We start from the raw sequence: 26,529 nt of genomic DNA, 5'->3' as shown, positions 1-26,529 counted from the left end.
TGTCTGATTTTAATTAATTGATTGTTTATTTTTCCCTTCCTCAAAGAAATATAGGTACAAGATAGGATTGTGCATAAGCGTAACCAAAAATCTGAGTCCAATTTTCTACTACTAATATAGCAACGATAGACTTTCACTTACAATTAATTTCCTTTGTTTCAGTTTGTAATAAATCGAGCTTTGAAAACTTCTTTACTCTATATTTGCACAGGTCAACATGTGAAAAGAATATTGTCCATATATTATTATTTCCAGGGTGCAGAATCAAAGTGTTATATTAAAATATAGAACTGTTAGATTATGTTTTATTTATTTTTTATTCATTTGATGAAAAAGTATAAGTTGGCCCAAAAAAAAGTCAATAACATTAAAATATATAATTTCACATGGAAAAATATGATCATCTTCTAAAATCTAAATAAACAATAAAAAATAAAATAAGAAATTCGAACGTGAAAGGTAGTAGCAGGATGAGCATTCAGCATGATCATCAGCTCCACCAACATCCTCTTCTTCATCATTCACCCAACGTATTTTTCTTCATTATTCCAATGCATATGATGGATACAATAGGATGAACAATTAAATTAAAGCCAAATCCAACAATAATTTAAAATCTTTGTAATCCTGTTATTTTCTTTTAAAAAATAAGATCGATAATGGTTCCCCAACTTATTGATCAGAGGATAAACGTTTTATCAACGAAGCTGGACTTCATTGATAAGGATAAGGAAAATGATGAGAAAATAAACATAATGTCATGACATACATGTTTTGTACTAGTAATATCTTGTCGCATTAAAATAGTTGTTTTTTATCAATAGTTATTGTTTATGTTATTATTCACATATTACATAAATATATTCATAATTTTTTAATTCAATTGAAGAGCTGCTAATTATGAAAAACTCATATAGACATAAGATAAATAGAACTACAAAATGAACACTGCCAATTTATTAATTTTGTCATAAACAGACATGGATAGAACTGTCAAAGAAAACTTATTTAGATAGTTGTAAGCATGCATTACTTAATAGTGATAACAATAGACAAGATAAAGTCCACAAACAGATGGAGCATAAACAGGCAGTAGTGAATGGTGTTTTTACTGAGCAGCTGTCTTCCCGTCTTCGACGTATGCAGAGACATGGACACCGAGGGCTGCTCGACCGGAGGGGTCCAGATTCTTGGACCATGCTGCATCCCACTCCACAGCCTTTGCAGTGCTGCACGCCACGCTAGGACCACCTGGCACAGTAGATCTTGCAGAGTTCTGTTCAACAGATGAGTCAGTTTCGCACGCAAAGAAAACAATGACAGACACAGAAAATAAGTGACTGACCTTAGGGAAGAAGCGCTCGAAGATAGTCCTGTAGAGGTATGCCTCTTTTGTTGTCGGAGTATTCTCAGGGTAGACGAAACTAGCTTTGTCTAGCATCGAGTCTGTAACCTGTTCCACAGAGTTGTCCAGATACGTTTAACATCGAAACTGCAGCAGAAACGCTAATTATCACAACTGGAGAGGCAGTTTTGTACCTGTTGGTCAGCATGGTCTTTCAGACCATCAATCCAGCTGTATCCAACGCCATCGCTGAACTGTTCTTTCTGTCTGTACAAAATGTGCTGAAAACCCACAAAAGGAGTGAGCTTCTAATCTATCACCGTGTGTCAGGAATGTTTTCACTGTGTTATTAAAGAATAGATGCAGACCTTTGGCAAATATGGACTCTGCTCATCATCAAATGCATTGCGTAGAACCCACTTCTCAATTCTTCCAAGATCAGGTTTTATCTGCAAAAAAGGAGAGCTAAACTCTTCAGATTCAATGCAGAGAATCAAGCATGAAACGGAAAAGGCTTAGGCAGATCAATGCCACAAACTTGTAACTAAATTAAGCAAAGGGATCACCGGATCCCATCTCACCATTTTCCATTCTGGATCGATACCCATTGCAACATTGATGAATTCCTTGTCTAAGAAGGGAACGCGAGCTTCAACACCCCATGCGGAAGTTGATTTGTTAGCTCTCAAACAGTCATAAAGATGAAGAGCTTTGATCTGCATATTAAAGCAGAACATCATTGCTTTTTCTGTAAGTGTGAAGAATGAGGATATCCCGAAACTCCCAAAACAATTTATGAACATAAGCATAAAATGCATCGCATGTCTATACCTTTCTACATGTTTCATGGTGAAGCTCCTCCTTGTTGGGTGCCTTGTGAAAATATAGATAACCTCCAAATATTTCATCAGATCCTTCACCGGAAAGTACCATCTTTACTCCCAGTGATTTGATTTTCCGAGACATAAGAAACATTGGCGTACTGGCCCTGATTGTAGTTACATCATAGGTCTCAATATGATATATGACCTCCTCTAATGCATCTATTCCTTCCTAATTTGGCAATAAAAATTAAAATTTTAAGTGAATAAATAATAAAAATGGAATATAAGAATCGTCTATCCTGAAATTAGAACGATATTCTGAAAATAAATCCATATGTAGCGAAAAATATTACCTGCACTGTGAAATGGAACTCATGGTGACGAGTACCAAGGTAATCTGCCACTTCTCTGGCAGCTCCCAAATCAGGAGAACCCTGTCAAGGATATTGATGCTTGTGTCAACAGCAGAAAGAAATAAGGATTGACTTGAATGAAACAGAAATAATTGAATCCTTAAAGACGAAAAAGCACAATCAATGCTTGACCTCAGAGTAGCAAGGAGCCATGTGTATACACTAACTAGTACATAATATCATAGATTCCCATCATTATTTTCCATGCCACAAGATATTGAGAAAGCAAGTGTCGAATGCAAATTAAAGAAAATCTAATATTTGAGGATTTGAAATAACAACTATGGTTCATACAGTAACATAAGCAAGCAAAGTGAGAGATCATAAGAGATTGTTATCACCTTTAACCCCACGCAAAATGTATGCAATTGTGACCCCCATTGTGCGGCAGCCGAATCCGCCAAATAGCGGGAAGCAACCGAAGCAACAAGAGATGAGTCAAGTCCACCGGATAGAAGAACACCAAATGGCACATCCGTCATAAGTCTCTTGACAACAGCCTGCAATAGCAACACTATTAGTACTTTTTAATTTTAGAAAAACAAACAAACAATGAACTCCCAAAGGTTCTAGAATGTTCTCAAGGTTCAGTGTTACAAATCATTGGCTCGGTTAATGCAGAAATAGAGAAACAGGATGTCAACAAATAGACAGGGATGGAGAAGCTGGAACACAATAGGGGGGGGGGGGGTAAAAAGAGAAATAGACTGGTCAATAAGGGCTGAGATTTGGAAGAAGATAACTCATTAATCTACTGCGGATAAAATACTGGTCAAACTAACCTTTTCAAAGGCCTTTCGCAGTACAAGGGGATCATAAGGACCTGTAGGTATGGGGGACTCTGGGTTCCACCAAGGTGGGTTGTACCATCTTTTTACCCCTCCTGCAACAATCATTTAATGTCTAAGTTGATCTGCTAGCACTTAGATCTTGCAAGCTCTCAACATTTTAACATATAAAAACTGCAGAAAAATCCCAACTCACCCCCACAAAATCTGCCAGTTGGCAGCAAGCTATCCATTATGTATCATCTTATGAGGAAGTACCATACAGACAAAACATAGGATGATTTCTTTACTAGTACATATCGCAAAAAACAAGATGGATGGATGGATTCAATTTCATAGTACCTTCAGCAATGGTCAGTACTCAAAACTAAAAGATAATTTTGAGGAATAATAAAGTAACAGGATGGATCTTAAACTCTTCATATGTTTCACCAACAATGACTGTTGCACAGTCAAGACTGAAAACAAGTACAATACGGTTACAGAAAATCGATACCAACAACTTAATTGGAGTCGTACACTACAAATTCCAAAATACTTACCGGTTTTGCTTGAGTATACATGTCCAGGAGGAAAAGTCATGAACCGCTCACAATCATCACTTATAGCTTTCATTTCCGAAGCAAACCAAGTAGATCCTGCAGAACACTCAGCAGTTAATGCAGAAAAAAGAAATAATAATAATAATTTATATTGGTTAGGCTAATCTGGGATAGGATCCATTGATACATGAAAGGAGGGAAATACCAAAAAGAAGGCTTTTGCCTCTCCAGTATATATAATAAGCATCATATCGTACACCACCTATTAGAGATTGAAATATGGCCACAAATTATAAATACAAGGGAAAAAGGCATGTACCATCAAGACCCCATCCATAATAGAGTGGTGTGATACCAATGGCATCCCGAGCAGCAATAAAACTGTTATCACGTGTGTCAAGAAGCACAAAAGAAAACATTCCATCTAACATATTCACAAAGTCTTCTCCATAGTCTTCATACTGGATAAACAGTGTCAAGTGTCAGTCTGTGTAACGGCGGAACTTTTAGATTTAAGAAATTCCAGGGGGAATTTGCATCATATATATATATATTACTATGAGATAGTGGCGAACATATAGGACAGTACAAAGTTTAGGTACTTACTAAATGGGCTATAACTTCACAATCACTTCCAGTTCTGAATTCATGAGACTTCAGTTTCTCCCTTAGTTCTTTATGGTTGTATATTTCTCCATTAACCTAATATCACAAGGAGAGATATGGGGGAACACAGTCAAATTTTACCACAAGAAGCTAAGAGAAACTACTGCAGAGTTTGGTAATCAATAGGCATGTCATGTTTATATACAGTGTTTCCCCTACCGCCACAACAATTGTTTTGTCTTCATTGTATAGAGGTTGATCCCCGGAGGCAGGATCAACAATAGCTAAACGTTGATGAGCAAGATAACAATCCTTATGATGGTGCAACCCACTCCAATCAGGGCCTCGGTGTCTCAACCTAAAGTAAGCAAATCCAAACATAAGGCTCTTTAGGAGTGACCGAATGAATTGAATTTACTTTCATTGAACAGGTCATGGTGAAGTCAGCTCTTTAGCAGCGAAATTACCAGAGTTAAAAGGGATGAAGTGTCATCCATTATCATAACTAATTTTGTAAATATGTGATGGAAACAATTGCATACATGTGAATCTGAATTCTACTTGCAATCACATGCTCAGTTTGCAGAATTTTCACAAGCCATCAGAGACTAGCTAGAATTTCATTTCCATTTCCCTATAATCAAATTTCAATCTTGCATCAACAGAGTTACCTAGAATTATCAATTAGCACTGAATTATACCACATTTCGCACAACAACTAGGTTCCGGCTGAGCGAAGATACAATCAAATCAAAATCAACCAATAAACTAAATAAATAAAAAAAACTCACCACTAAAATAAAACATTCACAATGCAATGAGACATGTCCATCTCCACATAACCTACACAAAACTAAAAATGAAACAGAAATTATACCTTGACGACAGTTCAATAATCCTCGAGCGTTTCTTCTGGGAGTTGTCAGCAACGCCAAATACAGCTAGAATTCCACACATAGTTGCGCGTGTTTGCTGTCAGCTGGTTCTCTTCCTCTGTATATATATGTAGTGTATCTGCTTTCCGATGCCTCCTCTCTGAAAAGGAGGCTCGAAGATAGAGAGATAACAGAGAGAGCGCGAGGCAGCAGCGGTTAGAAATGGAGGCTGACTAGCTGAGACCAGTGTCCGTTTTATGCAGAGTATGGGATGATCTCGACCGTTCATCTCGAACGGATTCCTAAAGATTCCTTGATTTAATTAGGGTTTGATCACGTTTAATTTATGAAGATTCAATTTCTGTGGGGCCTGTTTTCCCCCTTTTAAAAATATGGTACTGCCAAATATGGAGTTTGAACTAACTAATTTAGTGATTTGTTTTAATTTTGTAACTAACCAAAATTTCGGATTTGGTGATATTATCGGACGTTAAACAACGGTATATTATTCTACTAAGTTAAATAATTTAGTTTGTTGTACTTACTTTCATTTTGTTTTTTAGAATTTGGATCTCCTACTTTGCATTCAGCCCCAACAAAAGATGATGTTGTTGGTCTGTTACACACATAATGTGACGTGTGTAATAGCATCTCCTTGTTTTGGCTGAATGCACAAAGGGGATCCAAATCCCGTTTCTTTTTTCTCATTCTCATTTTCTATCTCATTATATCCAAAATATGACATCATCTTGATTAAAGCTTGATAGGAATAATTAAGTTGTCAACAATATCAGTATCTAAATTTTGATCAGTCGCAAAATCAGAATAAATTAGCAGTTTAATTACAAATATATCTTTAAGTTTAATACCTAAAATCAAAATTTGGCAAAAAATTAAAACCAATTTGCAAGGAAATTAGCATTATCAAAATTATTTGCAACTATTATACTGAAATCCGTTGGGTTAATTTCAATTACAGTTACGCTTGTATTGCCAATTGAAGTAAGGAGATTCCACTTAAGCAAATGTAAAACCATAATAAAGGCTAACTAGCATCGAACGGCATATTATTTTATGATGTCATATTTGCCATTTGGGTATTTTAAATTCATTTTCAATTCCAAAATTAACATATGATAAAATAACAGTAACAGAAAATATCAAACAGTGTCAACGGTTGATGTTGTGTTGACATTATGTTGACATTTTCTGCTGCTACTACTATTTGGTTATCTGTTGACATTTTTTAACAGTCCAGATCATAGTTTGAAGTTTGTACAATATATAGAGTTTGCATTTTATCACTACCCGGTGTATTATTATTGTTAACTGTCGTTATCTAGGTAAGTAGGGGAGTGATCAATTGCTACTCACTCTCTAGTTGCCAACTACAACTAATTTAAGACCATAGGATTTTAGAAATCTAGTAGTCTAAAATTTGCCAGGTGTAATTTTCATTTTTATTAATTAAATCGAAAAGGATAAAAAATACTACTAAATTAGTGTTTTGAATGAAAATGTCAATATAGTATTTTGAAAATATCAAAACAATGCTTTGAGAATGTCAACACATTGTTTTAAGAATGACATTCTATGTGTATTATATTGATATATTTTGCATACTACGTTGACATTTGTTGTTGTACGAAAAAATTGAAAATTTTCAAAAAAAATTTCAAATTTTGACCTCGAAACATATGCAGGTGAGATCTCGTTAGAATCCTTATGAAATTATCTTTAATTTGATACATGTTGTGCGGAAAAATATTTTAAATCAAGAAAGTTATATGCGTTTTAAAGTTATGTGATATTTTTTAAAAGTTAGTTACACGTAATTTGTTGTAAATTGACCTTAATACCCTTATTGATGTGTTTTGTTGATTCAGATGATCTAGGTCATTGATTTGAATATCTAAAACTATTATTTAATTATAACTAAGAATTAAGTATTGAGTAAGTAATATAACCTCGTAATATAAACAAAATAAATCACATTTTGAAAAATAAAGGGTAGAAATTTTATAATATTATACTTTATCCGTGCATGAAAAATAATATTGAGTAAACAATAAATGTTAATGCAAAACTAGTATAGGAGGCGGAGCTACTGAGAAAAAATTAGTTAAACTATTGTTTGATAAAAAATGAAATCCATCTCATTATCAACTAGTATTATCATAAACTATTGTTTGATAAAAAATGAAATCCATCTCATTATCAACTAGTATTATCATAGTTCATTATCTAATATTTCTATTTCCGTGTTCGTTGTTGGTTACGCCATTGTCCAATATTTACAATAAAAAAAAGTTAATAAAGGGAGAGTTTGTGAGAGAATTAGAGATAGAATAAAGAAGAAGAATATAACATAAACTATTGCGACCTTGTAGCAAGTCCACTCTACTTCAATTAATTTGAGATTATTGTATTATATACTCCTCCCCCGGTTTGTAAATAAAAGTCTCATTTCTTGACGGCACGAGTTTTAAGAAATGTTAAGAAAAATAAGTGGAAGAAAATTATTGGAAAAATCTGGCATGTGTATATTTATTTTAAATGACATGTGAGTGAAATGAGTCAATGAGTGAGTGAAATATAAGGCATGTTTACCATTTATAGTGATTATAAACCGAGACTCATATTCGTAGACGGACTAAAATAGAAAAACAACTCCTATCCACGAGAGAGTAATTATTTATCCCACCACAAAAATTCTTGATACAACCAGGCTCCCCTGCAAATTTGTAGTAAATCTTTTCATATAAAATATCAGATAATCATGTTTTCCATGTTATTCATATTTTAATGCTAAAAATTATCAAAAGATAGAAACAATATCAGTAATTCGATGTGCTAATATAGATTTAATTTTTAACAAATATTTTGACTACTAATGGCTTGTACGACGTCGTGTGGCAGCCAAAAACGACCGTCTTCCACCTTTCCCCAAAGAAGGGAAAAAGCTTCCAATTTAGGCATAATATATTCTTCGTTTGCTCTCTTCGACGCCTCGGATCTCCGATCGCCGCATCAATGGCGATCGGCAAGCTCCAGACGATGAAGCCCGCCCCGATCAATCCCAATCTCAACCCCAATCCCAATGCCACCTCAAAGGTCTGGCTCTTCTCCTTGCTGCTAACGATGCAGTACGGTGCTCAGCCTCTCATCTCCAAACGTTTCACCAGGTTTGATTAATTATTGCTTTTTACTAGTGTTTGGTTTAGTGAATGCGTGCGTGGTTGTGTGTAGTCGCCTCTTTGTTGCTAATTTTGATGATTATTGGTAGTGATCAGCATTTTGTGATAAAAGGTGAATTGCTCCATCAATTAGGGTCTGTTTGAAAATTGGATGAACTTTTGATGATATGATGAGGTGAAATGGTGAATGTTGTAATTGTGGTCAAAGGTTTAGATAAATTATCTGTTTCATATGATTGGTGCATGTGAGATTATGTTGGGAAGGGTAATGTGTTTGCTTGTGTTTTGAGGAAGGGATGCAGAATAGTTAGCCAAACATAGGCTTTGCTTTTTTTCAATTTCTTTGGTGGAGATGAGTTGCATGGATATCAGTTAAGTTCGAGGAGCTATTAATTCGCTTATAAGTCTGCAAACAGAGTGTGATTTCTGCTTCAGAATTAGTTCTTCTTTACAGAATAGGCTGGATTGCAACTTTTCTCTTCCTATTGCTTGTTGATTTATGGCTGTTTGGTTGAAAATTTGTGTAGATGGTAGGTGTTGTTATTTGGATCTGATTATCTGATGTGGTTTATTACTAGTAAACTTAGCTAGATATTTATTTTTCGTAAAAGCTGTAACTGTTACATGTAGAAATAAATAGGTCTGCAACTTACCGCTCATTCATGTGTTTCTTCTTGTTGCAGCCGGGAAGTTATTGTGACTTCGTCAGTTTTGGCGTGTGAGTTGGTAAAGGTAACTTTCGCTGCCAGCATTCCATATAACCTGTTTCTCACGATCTATGGCTCTTATTGAGTTGCATTTGGAGGTGTGATAGGTGATTTGTGCTCTGTTTCTTTTGGCAAAAGATGGAAGTCTGAGAAAGGTATTCAAAGAGTGGACTTTGGTTGGCTCTTTAACTGCTTCAGGACTACCAGCAGCCATCTATGCCCTGCAAAACAGCTTGCTGCAGATCTCATATAAAAATCTTGATTCACTCACATTCTCAATGCTGAACCAGACAAAACTCTTTTTCACAGCATTTTTCACTTATATCATATTAAGGTACTCCCCTATTCTGATACGCCGCGTATCTAAAACCTGTGTCGGCTATAGTTCTTTCTCCATTGAAATAGTATCTCGTACAGTTAGAAGTTACCAACCTCCCAAATTTTTGTACTTCTATAACCGGCAATAAATATTGTAGTTGCTCAGAAGTCAGAAGGCAGCAGTTAACTGAACGGCATTGCTGTACTCTGAAATGCAATTTTATGCCCCTTCTAAGTTAACTTAGACATACATACGAGTGACCTCTGCTTTAGGGTTGATTCTTTATCATAAGTAAAAAAAGTGATATATTCTTGTGAGTTAAAGCTTAGAGCTCTGATTTCTTTTGTTTGGTAATCTGACAGACAGAGGCAGTCCATTCAACAGATTGGGGCTCTATTCATATTGATCATTGCTGCTGTCCTTCTAAGCGTTGGCGAAGGATCTAGTAAAGCATCTAGTGCTAAGAACCCTGATGAAATATTATTTTATGGAATTGTTCCTGTGCTGGTGGCTTCTGTACTCTCTGGCCTGGCCTCTGCACTGTGTCAGTGGGCTTCTCAAGTAATCAAATGCCTTTGTGTTTCTAAAGTTCCATGTCTTATCAAATTTGCCTTTCTCATGTCCATCTTTTCTGGTACAGGTTAAGAAACACGCATCTTACTTGATGACTGTGGAGATGTCCATAATTGGGAGTCTTTGCTTACTAGCCAGTGCTTACAAATCTCCAGATGGTGTGGCTATCAGAGAGCTTGGCTTCTTTCATGGGTGGACTCCATGGACATGGGTAAATATCCTTTATCATTGTAGCTCATTGGAAATCTAATACATCCTTGGTTTTTATATCTATCACTAGAAGCACAGGCCATGAGTGGTCGCCTCAGCCTGTCAAAACTAGTTAGTTCTGTTATGATAATTGAAGTGCAATGGTAATTACTATATTCAGCACTGTTATACATGCTACATAGAGTGACGCATATAATTGCTTCCACATGTTTGAAATGCCCCATCTGTTTGCTCAAATACCATAACGCTCAATGCCTCATCAGCTATTTCTCATCAAATATAATAATGTTTCTTAGGTTAAATTTCAATAATTTTATGACATTGTAAGCAATTTCGTGCTTTAAAGTTTCTATATGTTTGTTGTTCAGATTCCTGTCATACTCAATGCTGTTGGTGGAATTCTTGTCGGTCTTCTGACAACATATGCTGGTGGTGTCCGGAAGGTGAGTTAAAGAGAAATTTATGATTAGCCAAAACTTAGGTCCTAATTCTCCGTCATTCTAAATATTTTATTTTTGTAAGATGCATAGTCCTGTCTTTAAGCTGATTTGATTATAGTGGATTTCGGATACTGACGGCCTGGACCATCTTGATTTTATTATCTTGTTGGATTCAAAACATTGTTTAAGGCTTCACATTAATCACATAAATGGATGCTAGTATTCAGACTTGAATAGTCATTGTCTATCCACAATCCACAATCTTTAATTTGGATAACGTTATCTTTTGCTGATATTTTGTAAACTCAATATGCATGCAGGGTTTTGTCATTGTTTCCGCACTTCTTGTCACGGCTCTGCTTCAATTTGTCTTTGATGGTATACCCCCGTCCCCATTCTGTCTTGTGGCTCTCCCTTTGGTTGCCACTAGCATATCGATATACCAAAAGTACCCATACCGTGTCAAAAAGAAAGAGTCATAAGCTCCACAACAGACTCTATAACGTTAGGAGAGTCAGGGAACAGGCAACTATACCTCGTTCGATCTCATGAATGGATTCCAAGCATCGGTGCAGCGAAGAATATCGCTCACGTTTTCGAGGAGCTTGCTCTTTTACTCATAGGACAATATACTGAATAGGGCATGTGTTATGTGTGTACTAATATTGTCTGGTATACCTACTGATTTTTATGTGTATCTGTTAAAGGAGAAAATTTATGAGAAGTAGTTTCTTTATATTCATATTTTCTCGAATAACAGTCACTTTTTTTCAGCTCTACTTAAGGAAACATAGTAGAATGAGATGGGAGTGGAATTTGAAGCTGAACATTTTCCAAATTTCTTTTTCTTCCATCTTATTGTTCAAAAAGCTCCATCAATTTCTTCAATAACATTAATTTAGTAAAGGCTAAAGATAACATTGAAGTAAATTTTGGCGAATTCAACAACAGAAAAAAGAAAAAATAAAGAGGATGGGGCTTACTCGCACATCGCCACCATCAAGTGTGTCCGTCACTGAATGAAGGAGTCTTTCTTGTTGTAGTTGGGATCGGGCGAAATTTGTGTATCCGACGAATATCCCACATGCGACCGCAGCATATGCTTATCGATTAGAAGAGTTAAGCTTTTAGGAGAAGTTCAAACAAAAGATTCATGAAGTGAAGATCTCCAGTGAATGTATCTCTCATGAGATTCGACTAATTTTAATATTTATGAAGTTATTTTATACATTCAATTCAATTCAAATAAAATTTATTTTAACTCACCTATATTTGTATATGCATATACTTAAATTAAAATTCTGTATTGAATAACACTAAAAGTGGTTTAACGTAGTTATTTGAGCTGAGTCGCAATCCACGTGAGTTGAGTGTGAGTGCATTGCATGACTTCTAACTGCAAAGTTCCCAAACCTTTCCTACATTTCTACGATTCGTTTTCATTTTCTTCGCCCCAAACCCTCTCTCTTTCTTCAATATTTTCCATAATTTTCTCCTACCTCTCCTCCTCGACTCCGATTGCCAGATTTAGATCCGATCTTCGTCATCGTCGTTGCTTCTCCAATGCCGGTGGTGTCACCGTTAGCCAAGTACAAACTGGTGTTCATCGGCGATCAATCCGTCGGAAAAACTAGCATCATCACCCGTTTCATGTACGACAAATTCGACACCACCTATCAGGTTTCATATTCTCTGTATTTCTATTTCTCCGATTATGTTTTCAATTATTACTCCTCAATTTCATGAATTCTCGATTTTGTCGAATTTCGATATTTAGTAGCTGTGCTGATTTATGAGTGATGATCGTCGTTGGAGGATATTACCGTTTGTAATTGCAGAAGATAATGATTTCTTAACCGTTGATTGTGATTTTGTTTTTTCGTTCCTTTTGTTTTGGTTATGCAGGCCACTATAGGCATCGATTTCTTGTCAAAAACTATGTATCTTGAAGATCGAACAGTTCGCTTGCAACTTTGGTAAATATTTTCGTTTTTCAGTTTTCAACCTTTTGATGTTAGTGCTATGTATCGCGGTGCAGTCTGTTCTAAATGATGTGTGAATTTACTCCAATTTGTTGATTAAATCGAATTGTGATGTTGTATAGTCGTAAATTATTGAATTCATAGTTTAATACTATGACTTCACCATATCTATCTTGTTTATAATGCTAAAATGATGGTGATCACAGGGATACTGCTGGACAAGAAAGATTTAGAAGTCTTATCCCGAGCTACATCCGAGATTCTTCAGTGGCAGTGGTGGTCTACGACGTTGCCAGTAAGTAACTAGATCTGAAGAGGCTCCTCTGCTATTAATCTTGAATTCCTTTTCTAGTACATATAGACTTGTTCATCTCATTTTTGTTGAAAGAACCTCATTAAGATTCTATTTAGATTTTCAAAATAGGATTGTTTCATGTTTCTTTCATCAACTAATGAATTATAAACCATAACTAATAAAGTTTGTTCAGAGCTATTGGTTCAAGTCAGTCTTATACCCTACTATTACTATAGTTATGTATCATCATAAACTTTGATGGTGTATCGGATCAAATTATCTAGCATGTACCTTAGGTTGCTTCACGAGGTAAAATTTGTGATTTCAGTTATTCTGGTTTGGTTTCTCCCTTGCAGATCGCCAGTCGTTTATAAACACTACCAAGTGGATTGAAGAAGTGAGAACCGAACGGGGTGGTGATGTTATTATTGTTCTTGTAGGAAACAAAACTGATCTTGTTGAAAAAAGGTGAGATTTCCCCTCTTTCTATATGGCGTCTCAAGTTTCTGATGTGTTTAGATTCATTCCCCTATTCTGCGAAAAACTGTAAGTTTATTTCAAAAAAGAGTATTTTATGTACCATCTATGAGAAATAATTTGCAATGTTTGCCATTTCAATGACTAAAATACGATCATTTGTATGATGTATATAGCTTGTGATTTCTCGTGCAGGCAAGTTTCCATCGAAGAAGGAGATAACAAGGCTCGTGAAATCGGTATCATGTTCTTAGAAACTAGTGCAAAAGCTGGTTTCAATATAAAGGTAAGAGCTTCTTCCATGGTACTACTTATATTACCTCAAAAAGTAACTCAACATTGTTGCTTAAGAAAAGATGTCTGTGCTAAGCAAGTATTTATGTCGAGATATAGTGTACATTGAGATTGCATCATCAAACGACTGTTTACAATCCTGATCGTGTACTGAAAATGCAGCCACTGTTTCGGAAAATAGCATCTGCGTTGCCAGGGATGGAGACGCTTTCGTCAACAAACAAGGAGGACATGGTCGACGTGAACTTGAAGTCTAATGCAAATTCTTCCCAGTCACAGCAGCAAGGAGGCGGCTGTGCGTGCTAGAATTAGGTGAGACGGGAGCAGGGGAGAAGCAAACAACATTAACATTTTTTGGATTACATGTTTAAATCTCTTTGTTCTGGTTGGGGATGTAGACTGCTTCGCTTAGAATTTTGGTTATTGTATTCTTGAACTAGTGCATGTATTTATTCTTCTCTCTATCTCTCTCTCTTCGAATTTAACTTTGTTTGTGGGAGAATCTTACTATTGTGTGAGATATGATCAAACAAGTGGTAGAAGGGGGGCCATGACCAATGCTTTGTGATTTCTGAAACACGGGCGCACATGGGGACGTAATACAGGGGATCTCGTCAACTTGTTCCGACTTAACATAATAAGCTCATGAGCTTGGTCTAACGTCATGTCTAAAAACGAAAGAAGACTTCCATCCACGAGTTTAGCTCAAATTTAGCTCTCTTCCTTTTGTTTTGGGGGTGGAGCAGTGACAAACCAGAAACCACCCGACAAGTTAGCTCTCCCTGAAAAGTAGATGATCCAGCACCTTCTAGTACGACTTCACTCCAGTCACTACCCTTGCCTCCGGCATCCCCCCATTCCAAAAATACATAATGAAACTTTAGTAACGATTATATTCGAATGGTTTCTTGGTTTATTCTTTATCTAATAATAAGTTAATATTGCAAAACTTGCATGGAATTATCAAGAGAGACTGAATTTGCATACATGCGAAGATCGAACGGGGATATGTTGACTGAAGTGCAGTTTCAGGTCGTCTAATATGTACACTAATGAAAAACTTACAAAGCAGAGCCAAGAATCGAAAATAATCAGCACGATGTAGAGAAAAGAAAGCTACTGTTTTATAAAGAGATCCTTTCACAAAGGATTGCAAAAATTTGGCAGAAAACATTCATGCATTACCATATCCGTCACTGATTAGCCTCACTCTCAGCGTCAGATAAATTAGAATGATCGTTCCCAAGCTAGACCTGGACAAAAAAGAAAACAGTTGTTGGATTTCGTATAAGAATTTTAAGAATCATGATAAAAAAAAGATTATAAACAGAAGGGAAAAGCACTAGTTTATAGAAGCACGCATTGAGAGCGCAGCAAGACTCCGAGATAAGTTGCAATCATCTTACTTGCTCTCTATTCGGGTGAGCACGGGAGTATGCTTTGGTAAGCTTAAAAATGGCATAGCCCATTGACAATCAAAGATATGCAGACTATAATTCAACCATTGAAATCAAAGATTTTTCTATCTAGTAACACATTTTCTTAATCTAATTCCTACATTTCTTTGATGTGTGTAAGGCACAGTACTAACTGTGCTAGGTTTCAATAGTCAAATAACAGAAATTTATTAAGCACACTAAATTGGTTGAAACTTGAAAGAAAAATATAGGCACAGTTTCATATTCTAGTTTATTGAAGACTCTTTGCCCTATGCTTTGTCTCCATCGTCACATCTTACTCTTACTCTCCCGATAACAAAAGAAAAATTTTCAATCTTGCGTAAATTAAAATGAGTCTCTTCAATAACCAAAGTACAGGATATGCTTTGAGCTTACATGACTGAGAACAAGAGAAGTACTCTTCTTGAGTTGAATGATTGAGATCGCTTGTATTTCCTTGACCTGCTGGAAGCTATATCGTAGACTCTTTCTGCCATAAGGAATGTTAAATTGTTAACCTTAGAGCACAAGTCGAATTATGGAAAATACTAGATGAAGAAGCAAGATAGTTTGATAAAGCTCAAACCAAATTACTTGTACAAACTTAGTTACTCTAAAATGACAGAAGAAAGTAAATCATATGGAACTAAAGCCACATGGATGTATAATCAGTAGTATCACATTTTAATCATGAGTTCTAATTTCTGTGGAATTTGGAGCGAGGAAAGTAAATATAGTTTGCATGTGCTATGATCACAATTACCACTACTACTCTAAAGCCATGCATTTGTGTGTGTGCAAGGGTCAATTTGTTTTAATTACGCAAGTACATTTCTTCTGATTTGCGTTTTTAGTAAACAGGCACTCGTCTGGAGGCTAAGTAAATGGATTTAACAAATGGTGTGTGTAATAATGGAGTGCTCATTTCAGTTGGAAGAAGAAGGCAGAAGAAGGAAGCTCGGCTTTGAGCTGGAACTAGCCGAGAAGGGAGTTCGGTTTTTGAGCCGAGAAGGGAGTTCGGTTTTGAGCTGAGAAGGGAGTTCGGAGAAGGGAGTTCGGTCTTGAGCCGAGAAGGAAGAAGCAACCTAGAGAAACTAGCCGTTGGAGCAGCAGTTAGTTAGCTTAGATGTAGCGGTTATTCTTCTTGTTTTCTTGATTCTTGTTGTAGTTAGTTAGTAGCAGTTGCTACTTGATTGTAGAGCTTTAAATAGCTCATAAACCGTGTATGTAGTTAGTAGTTTAATCAATAAAGAGTTTTCCAGTTTCTCTCCAAGATTATCATCTTCAATACTCAAAGTGTGAGTGTGTGTGTTTCTGCATTGTGTGATCTCATACAACAGTGAGTGTGTGTGTGATCTTCTTGAGTGTGTGAAAGCCTTGTGTGAGTAAATCTCAACAAGTGGCGCCGTCTGTGGGAAGGGATATTGAAGCTGATTTGCAGAGGATCAAACGGTTTCAGAGATGGCAGCAAGGCTTAATGCAGAAAAGTTCACAGGCAAGAATGATTATAGCCTGTGGAAGATGAAGATGAAGGCGGTTTTGATTCAACAAGGCTTGGCCGCAGTTCTTGCAAAACCAGAGGAGAAAGGAAAGGCTCCAGTGCTTGATGATAAAGCTCAGGCAAAGATGGAGGAGATGCAGCTCAAGGCACATTCTGCAGTGATTCTGTGCCTTGGAGATAAGGTCTTGAGGGATGTTCAAGAAGCCAAGACTGCGGTGGAGATCTTGGACAAGTTGGATGAAGTTTACTTGGCCAAATCCTTGGCTAACCGGCTGTATCTCAAGAAGAGGCTGTATGCCTATAGTTTTTCTGGAGATAGGTCCATCATTGAGCAGCTAGAGGAGTTCAACAAGATCATTGATGACCTGGGATCTGTTGATGTCAAGATTTCAGATGAGGATAAGGCCATTCTCACATTGAATGCCTTGCCTAGCTCGTATGACCAGTTAAGTGATGCAATTATCTATGGAAGAGATAAACCTATCACCTATGCAGAAGTCTATTCAGCCTTGATGGCCAAAGAACTCCAGAAGACAGCCAACAGAGGCTCTGCAAGCTCCAATGTTCAAGCTGCAGAGGCCTTGAATGTGAAGAAGTTCAAGAAGCAGAACTTCAAGAAGAAGTTTGAGGGCTCTAAACCCTCAAGTTCTGATGCTCAGAAGGAAACCAGAGCTTGCTATTGGTGCAAGAAACCTGGACATTTGAAGAAAGATTGTCATGCATGGAAGAGAAAGATGGCCTCTGAGGGACACAACCAATCTGATTGTGTGGAAAGTGCTGATCCCCCGGCTCAACTTATGAATATTAGTGACAGTGGGGTCAGTCACAGGTGGATAATGGACTCGGGGTGCAGCTTCCATATGTGCCCCAATAGAAGCTGGTTTCATGATCTTCAAGAAGCATCGGGTACGGTTGTTCTTGGAAATAATCATACTTGTCAGATAAAAGGGATAGGGAAGGTGAAGCTAAGCCTACAAGATGGCTCTGTGAAGATCCTGACTGGGGTGAGGTATATTCCAGAAGTGAAGAGGAACCTCATCTCATTGGGAATGCTGGAGCAGAGGGGGTTCACTATATTAATGAGTCAAGGAAAATTGTTTGTGAAATCTGGAGATGCAGTGATCTGTGCGGCACCGATACGGATACGCGTATCGGTATCCGAAGGATACGGATACGCGGATACGGCTCTTTCCCAAACAACCCGATACGCGGATACGTTTTAACTATTTTTTTTAATAAATAATAATAGTGCAAAATAAATTACAAAATAGATATTCTAATTCAACATAGAGACATTAAAGGTCTATTACACTCAAAATAACATGATAGCAGCAGGTTCTAAATTAGGAAATAATTGCTCTAACAATTAAAGCATCCAAGTGCTTGCGGTCTTGCAATGCCCATGATTTTTCCAATTGAGAAACAGGCCCCCTCTTGGTCCTCTTGCTGTTGTCTGAAGGAGCTACAGGCAAAGAAACAGTGCATGCCTTTGATCTTTCCAATAGCTCCTTACACTTTTCCACTTCCCTCCTCATGTCACTCAGCATTTCAAATGAAACATTTGGACATGTCTTAATCCCCTGTCTTAATTTTTGCAGCAAATGAGCTTCAACTCTTGTATAGCTAGTGCTTTTTGAAAATGGACAATAGTTGCATCTCCATAATATATTTCCTCCACCAGGTTTAGGCTTCTCTAGAATGGTGACATGATCCCACAATGGAGCCCTGATATCAGTTATTTGTCTGGACCCAGATCCAACACTAGAACTAGCAGCAGAACTAGCACTAGAACTAGCAGCAGTAGCACTCAGATTTGGAGATGCCATACTGCTGAAATTATAATTGAATTGAATTGGGGGAGCAAAAAAACTGAATTATAACATAGAAAAGCGATGGCAAAAATAGATACATAAAACGAAAAATCTAAAAAAAAAAGCATACCGAATCTATGGAGGCGGGGAGTTTTTGACCTAGCTGCGGCTTTCTCAATTGTGTGGAATCTTATATTGTATAGAGCATCATTATTTATAGAGCTAGATTTGTTCATCCAGCTGCAATGGGCTACATCACAAATGGGCTTTTTGGTCCAGCCCGTTAATTCTATCGGGCCGGCTCCTTTAGATGGGCTTTAAACTGGGCCGTATCCACCGAGATACGTATCGAATCTGAGGTTTCCCGGCCCAATACGGCCCATCCCGCGGATACGCCCAGGATACGTATCCGTCGCGTATCCGTCGCGTATCGGTATCGGATACGTATCCGATACGCGATACGGCAACAAAGTGAAGTATCCGTGTTATATAGGCAGTGATGATGGAGGCTGACAGAGAGCATATTCTCTTTATTTGAAGGCTAAGGCTGTTGATGGAGAAAGCAATGCTGTGTCAGATGATTCCCTAATGCTATGGCACAAGAGGCTGGGCCATCCAGCAGAAGGAAGCTTGAAAGAACTCATCAAGAAGGGGGGCCTGATCTCTGGAGATTTCAACAAGATGGACCCCTGTGAGCAGTGTATACTTGGAAAAGCAAAGAAGGCACCCTATCCTACAGGTATTCACTCTTCTACAGCCCCTTTAGACTACATACATAGTGATCTTTGGGGGCCTTCACCGGTGTGTTCAATTGGTGGAGGAAAGTATTATCTAGCTATCATTGATGACTATACAAGGAAGTTGTGGGTATATATTCTTAAGGAAAAATCTGAAACACTCACTAAGTTCAAGATATGGTGTAAGGAGGTGGAGCTAGAGAAAGGAAGGAGTGTTAAATGTTTAAGAACTGACAATGGCTTGGAATTCTTGTCTGCTGAATTTGATATATTTTGCAAAGAGAAGGGTATGAAGAGGCACCGTACTGTTCCTGGTAATCCCCAGCAAAATGGTGTTGTGGAGAGGATGAATAGGACTATCCTAGAGAGGGTGAGGTGCCTGCTTCTTGGTTCTGGTTTGAGCAGCAGGTTCTGGGGAGAGGCGGTGTATACAGCAGCCTATCTCATCAATAAATGCCCATCTACTGCCCTGAAATCTGAAACTCCTGATTACATGTGGTATGGAGCTCATAGTGACTACTCAAAATACAAGGTGTTTGGGTGTGCAGCCTATGCTCATGCTAGGCAAAGTAAGCTTGAAGCTAGGGCTCTGAAATGTATCTTGCTGGGATATCAGAGGGGTGTTAAGGGGTATAGGCTCTGGTGTATTGAGCCTGGTAGGCAGAAGGTGGTGGTGAGTAGGGATGTGGTGTTCTTGGAGGATCAGATGCCCTACTTGAAAGATAAGCTGGACTCCAGTGACTCCAGTGAAGTTGAGAGTGATTTCTTCAAGGTGGAGCCTATGGGAGTTGGCCTAGGAGCAGGTGGAGTCACTGACTCAGAAAATGAACCTGATCCAGAGGGTGATGGTGCTCCAGCTCAAGGTAGAAGAAATGATGAGCCCACAGCAGATCCTACCAGAGAGTACCAGATTGCAAGAGACAGGGGAAGGAGAAATGCAAAGCCGCCTGAGAAATTTGCAGATATGGTCTATTATGCACTGTGTGCTGCTGAGAGTATTGATATTGCTGATCCTCTCACCTATAAAGAGGCCATGAGAAGCAAAGACAGAGAGAGATGGATAGAGGCCATGAATGAAGAAATAAAGTCTTTACTCAAGAACAAAACCTGGATTTTGGTGGACAAATCCAAGCTGAATACAGATGGAAAGGAGAGGAAGCTGATCAGTTGCAAGTGGTTGTTTAAAAAGAAGGTAGAGACCACTGATAAAGACAGAATCAGGTTCAAAGCAAGGCTGGTGGCAAGGGGATTTACACAGCAAGAAGGAGTTGACTTCAATGAGGTGTTTGCTCCGGTTGTTAAGCACACTTCTATTAGGATTTTGTTGGCTGTGGTGAATCAGCTAGATTGGGAATTGCAGCAGCTTGATGTGAAGACTGCCTTCCTAAATGGAGACCTAGAGGAGACTATCTTCATGGATCAGCCAGAGGTCTATGTGAAGAGTGGTGAAGAAAGCAAGGTGTGCTTGCTACAAAAGAGTCTTTATGGTCTTAAGCAAAGTCCTAGACAGTGGAACAAGAAGTTTGATGCACAAATGAAGAAGATTGGCTTCATTAGATCAGAGTTTGATGATTGCATCTACATCAAGAGGAAGGGAAAAACACCTATTGCCTATCTATTGCTCTATGTGGATGATATGCTACTTGCAGGACCTTCTATGACAGAAATTCAGCAAGTCAAGGAGGATTTGAAGTCTAGCTTTGAAATGAAGGATCTAGGAGAGTCAAGGAAGATCCTAGGCATACACATTCAGAGAGACAGAGGCTGCAAGAAGCTGTGGATGCTTCAAACTGACTATATTGAGAAAGTTTTGCAGAGATTCAAAATGGAAAATGCAAAAGCTGCATCAACTCCTCTGTCCCAGAGTTTTAAGCTTTCAAAGGAGCAGGCCCCTAAATCTAAGCAAGAGGCTGAGGAGATGGAGTCTATTCCTTATGCTAGTGTGGTTGGAAGTGTTATGTATACTATGATCTGTACCAGACCAGATCTGGCACATGCTATCTCAGTGACTAGCAGATACATGGCTGACCCGGGGAAGGAGCATTGGAATGCTCTTAAGTGGATATTGAGGTACATGAAGTCAACCAGTGGCTGGGGAATTGTCTTCAATGGCTGGGAAGGTGAATCTGAGGAGGTTGTGCAGGGCTATTGTGATGCAGACTATGCTGCAAACCTGGACAACAGAAAGTCCCAAACAGGTTATCTTTTCACCATGTTTGGAACTGTAATCAGCTGGAAATCAGGTTTGCAAAGTGTTGTTGCTCTCTCAACAACAGAATCAGAGTATATAGCTCTCACTGCAGCTGTACAGGAGAGCTTTTGGATTCAGGGAGTGATTTCTGACTTTGGTTTTGACCAAAAGACAATGGTGATTCATTGTGACAGCAGCTCAGCTATGTGCTTGGCTAAACATCCGGATTTTCATGAAATGAGCAAGCACATAGACATAAAGTTGCATTTTATTAGAGATGAGATTGAGAAGGGGAGAGTGAAGGTGATTAAGATTAACACCTTGCACAATCCGGCTGACATGCTAACAAAGTCTCTAGGTAGAGACAAGTTTGATCATTGCAAGAAGTTGATCAATGTTTGTGCAAGAACTGAGATGAGCCCTCAGGTGGAGAATTGTAATAATGGAGTGCTCATTTCAGTTGGAAGAAGAAGGCAGAAGAAGGAAGCTCGGCTTTGAGCTGGAACTAGCCGAGAAGGGAGTTCGGTTTTTGAGCCGAGAAGGGAGTTCGGTTTTGAGCCGAGAAGGGAGTTCGGTTTTGAGCCGAGAAGGGAGTTCGGTCTTGAGCCGAGAAGGAAGAAGCAACCTAGAGAAACTAGCCGTTGGAGCAGCAGTTAGTTAGCTGAGATGTAGCGGTTATTCTTCTTGTTTTCTTGATTCTTGTTGTAGTTAGTTAGTAGCAGTTGCTACTTGATTGTAGAGCTTTAAATAGCTCATAAACCGTGTATGTAGTTAGTAGTTTAATCAATAAAGAGTTTTCCAGTTTCTCTCCAAGATTATCATCTTCAATACTCAAAGTGTGAGTGTGTGTGTTTCTGCATTGTGTGATCTCATACAACAGTGAGTGTGTGTGTGATCTTCTTGAGTGTGTGAAAGCCTTGTGTGAGTAAATCTCAACAGTGTGCATTTGACATCTGGCTTGTTAGAGAAATAGTGCGGAAGTTTTATTGCCTACATGTGTAACCTCAGTGCTACGAAATCAAGATTGCAATATAATAATCATCACAAGAATGCATGAATGGATAGTGCTTCACTACTCAACTACCTCTTGAAGTGAACTTGGGTAACTCAATTCCATGGTTCATCAAGAGCTGCATGAATTTCCCTCCCATATGTAAGCAGATATCTCTAGGTAATGCCTTCTGCATAACAATCAGTTGTTTACTTCTAGTCAAAGAACGGCAGGATCCAGTGGTATCATAGTTAAACACCATCATCAGTGAGAGCATAAAACCACTTTTCTTATTAAGTAACATTTCCAAGGTCATACAGCCATAAAAGCATAAGCAACAGGAACGAAGACACGTACCGGTAAAGAATCATCAGACTTTAAATTACCAACAGTTTTGTCGTCGGACTTGAGACTTTCTGCCATTCCTTTCTCAATATCAATATCCAAGACACATGGTGCATAATTGTTCACTTCATCCAACTGTAGGTTGGTATGGTTGTGCAAACCAGGTTTAGAATTTAAAAATAACTGACTTTGCATCACTTTAGGCGCTTCTGAAAAGTTGATTTTTGAGGATGGCTCATACTGCTGGTCAGTGGAGCCTCCATCATTCAAAACAACAACACTGTGGACATTTTGGCACTGGGAAAGCAGTAGTTGATGTCATTCATTATATTATACAATTCAAAGAGTAGAGAACAGAAATTAAGAGCCAAAAACCCCATTAATAGCACATCAGAAAGGAAAAGAGAAAACAGCATAATCAAATATATCAACCACATTAAGAAAAAGAGTAAGTGTGGCCATTTATGCTTGACAATAATATACCACAGTGCATAAATTCAAAATGGAGTTTGCATCTATTTCGAATCCAATTTTTGCATGTTTAAATGTGAACAGTATGCACTCTTGCTAAGACAAAAGCACAGGAGGAGTGGAAAAAATTCCTAACCCAAAGGTCATTTAATGCATAATGCATACGCTAAACAATTTTCAGCACATGCATAGAGATTATCATTGAAAATGTCTATCTAGATGGAAGCTAAAAGCACAGGAAAGTTGATGCATTACACTATGCTCATAGCTCATGTCTCTTATCCTCATTTGCAACCACTTAATCAGATATCTGAAAGAATGTCTGGGTGATATATTATATGGTGCATTTGCTTAGTCATATATACTGACAATGAAATTTTCTTGAACCACAAAAAATAATGGTTATACGATGATGATTTTCTAGGTGACAGAATATCTCTTTCTTGACGATGAATTTTAATGCGACAAAACGCCTTATTATCAAAGCATATGTTAATAGCAACAGTGGAGCACAGAAGCACACATCAAGATGAACACTAGGACATCAATTAGATTTCAGCTCGTGGAAAATTCAATCCTCGAGACGTATATACTCACATCACCACAAGAATCAGCAATCAACAAGTCACACCGGAACAGAATTTTACAGTCTGTAGCCGGAACATTTGATAACGATATCCAGAGAACAATTTTAAAGAGTGATATTGTGGCCAAGCATAACCTCTTTGGCTGCGTCTGCTCCGGCCAAAAAAAAGCTCATCTTATTACTTTTTTGTCATATATCCCAACGGCATTCATTGCACTTTGCCAATTGCAAGTTTTACCACAGTCAAAATAGATTGTGATTTTCAAACTCGCTCCATTTAAATGTAAAAAAAATCATAAAAAACAATTTTGAGAAGAGGCGTAGAGTTCTGAAAAATCAATCCAGATTAAAAACTGCTTCGCGAAGTTATCTTATGTGCTCAGTCTTATCTCTATCAATCCGCCTATATGTTCCGAGTCAACGGCAAATTCTCAGCCCCAGAAAATCAAACAAAAACAGCGAAACTCTAAACATTTAAGAATCAATTGCGCCAAATCTCCAAGGAAAACAAGCAGCATTCGCAAATACATCTAGAGCTCAGTAGCTTACAATCGCATTCAGGAAATCAGAAAAACTGATTTAGAAGAGGTTCAATCTGAAGTAGAACGGAAATGCGGATGCTAAAAGAGGTTCAAATCTCACCTCCTCGCAGGAATTGACCGCCATTGCAGAAGCACGAGATAGAGAGAGAGATTTAGAAGTCAGAGCTTAAACTTTCTGTGTGCGGTCTGTTGACGGAATCACATTGAGCTGTTTCGCATGTATGCATCAATATCTCAGCAACCGTCTGTGTATATATATATATATATATGTATAGATATAGAGAATTAATGTGTGTGTGTGTGTTCTTGGTGTTTGGAAAGAGCCGAAATGCCAGGTAAGCTACTGATCACGACAAACATTTTCTGCTTTTTATCTTTATTTTTTAATAAATATTTTTATTTTGGACGCATATGCCCTTGATAATGGTGTATATGACCGTTTACATTTGCACTTCGATAACATAAAAAAAAAGTTCAAAAAATCGATTTGGGTTTTTCACAAAGATAAAAGATGCATCATGGATATCATAGAATCTATGTAATTCATCCCATAATTTTTAATTTGAATAGTGTAACACACATTGTTTATAAAAATTACTATGTACTTTTGTATGGTTGAAATAGTTGGTCAACTATTTGGTGTGATGAAATTACTCTATTGATTGTAGTGTAAGGCATATATCCTACCCTATTAATTTATACTAGTAAATAAAAAGCATTAAATACTCCATTATCTCTCATTTTTTTCATCAGTCCATTAAAATTAATTACTTCTATTTTTTTTAAAAAAAATCACAATATATCACGCAATTATTGATATAGATCTCAGTCTCACTATCCATTAATAATGGTTTATCGATTTCTCTTTCATAATTTATTAATTTCGCACTAAAACTTGTATCGTCCACTAATTTTTTTTTTCTACGGTACAGATGAAGTATTATATTTTTTACTCCAAATTTATAGTACTATATGATCTATATCCGTTCACGAAAAAATTGGTAGTTAACCCCTTAGTTTTAAAATAGAATTGACAAAATAGAATAGAAATAGAATTTAAAATTCCGTTAATGAAAAATGAAACCCAACTGCACATTTGGTATGTGGTGAATGTAAGATGCATAATTACAATACTTTATGAAAATAAATTGCATAAGATGACTCTAGACTTACATTTTAATTCATTTAAGATATTGAAGCACTATTTATTAGCACTAAAAATACTTGCAAACATACATGGTAGATCTAGTATAGCTAAAGATCAGTACCGGGATATCGAACACAGGGAACAAGATTGCAACTGAATATACTATCTAGAGACACAGAGGTTTAGGTTTGAATTATTAAACTAGACAAAAATAAACAAATAAATAAAAAGAAAGCATATAAACAATGATACAAAGTAGGTGTAAGAACGTAGAATTTTAGAATCCAAAAACATAGTCGACTTCCTTGAATTACGGTCTCTAGAGTTATTAAGTTGGTCACAATACTATATTAAACCCCCTCCCGAGGTGAGAAACTTGTAGATTAGATGTTGAAACCAAAAGTCCCCTTTAAATTACTAACATCTAACTCCCAAAAGATCATTAAGACCAAAGACCTCACATGAAACCCCAACTCTCCCGAGTTCTATTGAATTAAAGTGTGAATCATCCATTTTCCAAGTCAATTATTTCGTCTCCCGAGTACTCTAATCAACTCTAACATGTATTAAAGAGGTAGCTAATCAATTGAACATAGAAAGCATAAGGATAAATCAAATAACTGCAAGAGCTAACAAGGAAAAATCAATTGAATATCTTCACCAAAAAGTCCACAGAGGATGTTCTACTCATAGACAAGTAAATACACCAATTAAAGTACAGAGATATGAAAGAAATTGATAAAACCCAGGGTTGAATCTTCAATCTTCAGTCTTATCTTGCTTGGATCTGTAGAGCTCCACTCCAATGGAAGGTGGATGATGTGGATTGTGGGATGGAAGAAGGATTGGAGGCTCTGGGATGAAGATTATGAATTAGGTTA

At 37.4% G+C, this 26,529-nt stretch overlaps 5 protein-coding genes across 7 annotated transcripts; 2 read left to right on the top strand and 3 right to left on the bottom strand.

Moving 5' to 3' along the window:
* Positions 1-935: 935 nt before the first annotated feature.
* On the bottom strand, positions 936-5,624 carry LOC121785775 (asparagine synthetase [glutamine-hydrolyzing] 2). Its single transcript, XM_042184206.1, has 14 exons — positions 5,396-5,624; positions 4,738-4,876; positions 4,519-4,614; positions 4,232-4,373; positions 3,913-4,008; positions 3,365-3,465; positions 2,924-3,082; positions 2,523-2,603; positions 2,177-2,398; positions 1,927-2,061; positions 1,714-1,794; positions 1,540-1,626; positions 1,346-1,453; positions 936-1,276 (listed from the first exon to the last, which is right to left on the bottom strand). The coding sequence occupies exons 1-14, from the start codon at positions 5,473-5,475 to the stop codon at positions 1,109-1,111; spliced, it is 1,695 nt and encodes a 564-aa protein (XP_042040140.1). The 5' UTR covers positions 5,476-5,624; the 3' UTR covers positions 936-1,108.
* A 2,693-nt stretch (positions 5,625-8,317) lies between these two features.
* On the top strand, positions 8,318-11,581 carry LOC121787878 (UDP-N-acetylglucosamine transporter ROCK1-like). The gene is made up of 7 exons (XM_042186728.1): positions 8,318-8,578; positions 9,274-9,322; positions 9,405-9,631; positions 9,979-10,177; positions 10,257-10,400; positions 10,768-10,842; positions 11,160-11,581. The coding sequence occupies exons 1-7, from the start codon at positions 8,427-8,429 to the stop codon at positions 11,319-11,321; spliced, it is 1,008 nt and encodes a 335-aa protein (XP_042042662.1). The 5' UTR covers positions 8,318-8,426; the 3' UTR covers positions 11,322-11,581.
* A 650-nt stretch (positions 11,582-12,231) lies between these two features.
* Positions 12,232-14,405, top strand: LOC121787563 (ras-related protein RABH1e-like). Its single transcript, XM_042186337.1, has 6 exons — positions 12,232-12,519; positions 12,745-12,815; positions 13,028-13,116; positions 13,473-13,584; positions 13,789-13,879; positions 14,050-14,405. Exons 1-6 carry the CDS (start codon positions 12,403-12,405, stop codon positions 14,191-14,193), a joined length of 624 nt encoding a protein of 207 aa, XP_042042271.1. The 5' UTR covers positions 12,232-12,402; the 3' UTR covers positions 14,194-14,405.
* A 423-nt stretch (positions 14,406-14,828) lies between these two features.
* Positions 14,829-24,836, bottom strand: LOC121787564. 2 transcript variants are annotated; one of them, XM_042186339.1, is made up of 5 exons: positions 24,602-24,836; positions 22,915-23,199; positions 22,651-22,747; positions 15,723-15,816; positions 14,829-15,140 (listed from the first exon to the last, which is right to left on the bottom strand). In XM_042186339.1, exons 1-5 carry the CDS (start codon positions 24,623-24,625, stop codon positions 15,062-15,064), a joined length of 579 nt encoding a protein of 192 aa, XP_042042273.1. In that variant the 5' UTR covers positions 24,626-24,836; the 3' UTR covers positions 14,829-15,061. The 2 variants fall into 2 exon arrangements, with proteins under 2 accessions (XP_042042273.1, XP_042042272.1); XM_042186338.1 differs by lacking the exon at positions 24,602-24,836 and adding an exon at positions 23,629-23,690.
* On the bottom strand, positions 18,041-19,146 carry LOC121787565. 2 transcript variants are annotated; one of them, XM_042186341.1, is made up of 2 exons: positions 18,769-19,146; positions 18,041-18,654 (listed from the first exon to the last, which is right to left on the bottom strand). In XM_042186341.1, the coding sequence occupies exon 2, from the start codon at positions 18,651-18,653 to the stop codon at positions 18,171-18,173; it is 483 nt and encodes a 160-aa protein (XP_042042275.1). In that variant the 5' UTR covers position 18,654; positions 18,769-19,146; the 3' UTR covers positions 18,041-18,170. The 2 variants fall into 2 exon arrangements, with proteins under 2 accessions (XP_042042275.1, XP_042042274.1); XM_042186340.1 differs by having other exon boundaries at positions 18,041-18,657; positions 18,769-19,145.
* Positions 24,837-26,529: the final 1,693 nt, after the last annotated feature.

This window comes from Salvia splendens, chromosome 22 (assembly GCF_004379255.2).
Source record: "Salvia splendens isolate huo1 chromosome 22, SspV2, whole genome shotgun sequence".
Lineage (NCBI taxonomy): Eukaryota > Viridiplantae > Streptophyta > Magnoliopsida > Lamiales > Lamiaceae > Salvia > Salvia splendens.
Note: the sequence above shows the minus strand (reverse complement) of the source record. Positions and strands in the feature narration are given on the sequence as shown.

Coding starts and splice junctions, on each gene's coding strand:
- LOC121787563 (XM_042186337.1), top strand. CDS start 12,403: ATGCCGGTGGTGTCACCGTTAGCCAAGTACAAACTGGTGTTCATCGGC. Junction 12,520..12,744: donor AATTCGACACCACCTATCAG/GTTTCATATTCT, acceptor TTGGTTATGCAG/GCCACTATAGGCATCGATTT. Junction 13,585..13,788: donor ACTGATCTTGTTGAAAAAAG/GTGAGATTTCCC, acceptor TTTCTCGTGCAG/GCAAGTTTCCATCGAAGAAG.
- LOC121787878 (XM_042186728.1), top strand. CDS start 8,427: ATGGCGATCGGCAAGCTCCAGACGATGAAGCCCGCCCCGATCAATCCC. Junction 8,579..9,273: donor ATCTCCAAACGTTTCACCAG/GTTTGATTAATT, acceptor TTCTTGTTGCAG/CCGGGAAGTTATTGTGACTT. Junction 10,401..10,767: donor GGTGGACTCCATGGACATGG/GTAAATATCCTT, acceptor TTTGTTGTTCAG/ATTCCTGTCATACTCAATGC.
- LOC121787565 (XM_042186341.1), bottom strand. CDS start 18,653: ATGGCATCTCCAAATCTGAGTGCTACTGCTGCTAGTTCTAGTGCTAGT.
- LOC121787564 (XM_042186338.1), bottom strand. CDS start 23,661: ATGAGGATAAGAGACATGAGCTATGAGCATAGT. Junction 15,817..22,650: donor ACCCAAGTTCACTTCAAGAG/GTAGTTGAGTAG, acceptor TCCTTATGGCAG/AAAGAGTCTACGATATAGCT. Junction 15,141..15,722: donor CTTCTCTTGTTCTCAGTCAT/GTAAGCTCAAAG, acceptor TTTTTTGTCCAG/GTCTAGCTTGGGAACGATCA.
- LOC121785775 (XM_042184206.1), bottom strand. CDS start 5,475: ATGTGTGGAATTCTAGCTGTATTTGGCGTTGCTGACAACTCCCAGAAG. Junction 4,615..4,737: donor ACAAAACAATTGTTGTGGCG/GTAGGGGAAACA, acceptor TTGTGATATTAG/GTTAATGGAGAAATATACAA. Junction 2,604..2,923: donor CATTTTGCGTGGGGTTAAAG/GTGATAACAATC, acceptor TATCCTTGACAG/GGTTCTCCTGATTTGGGAGC.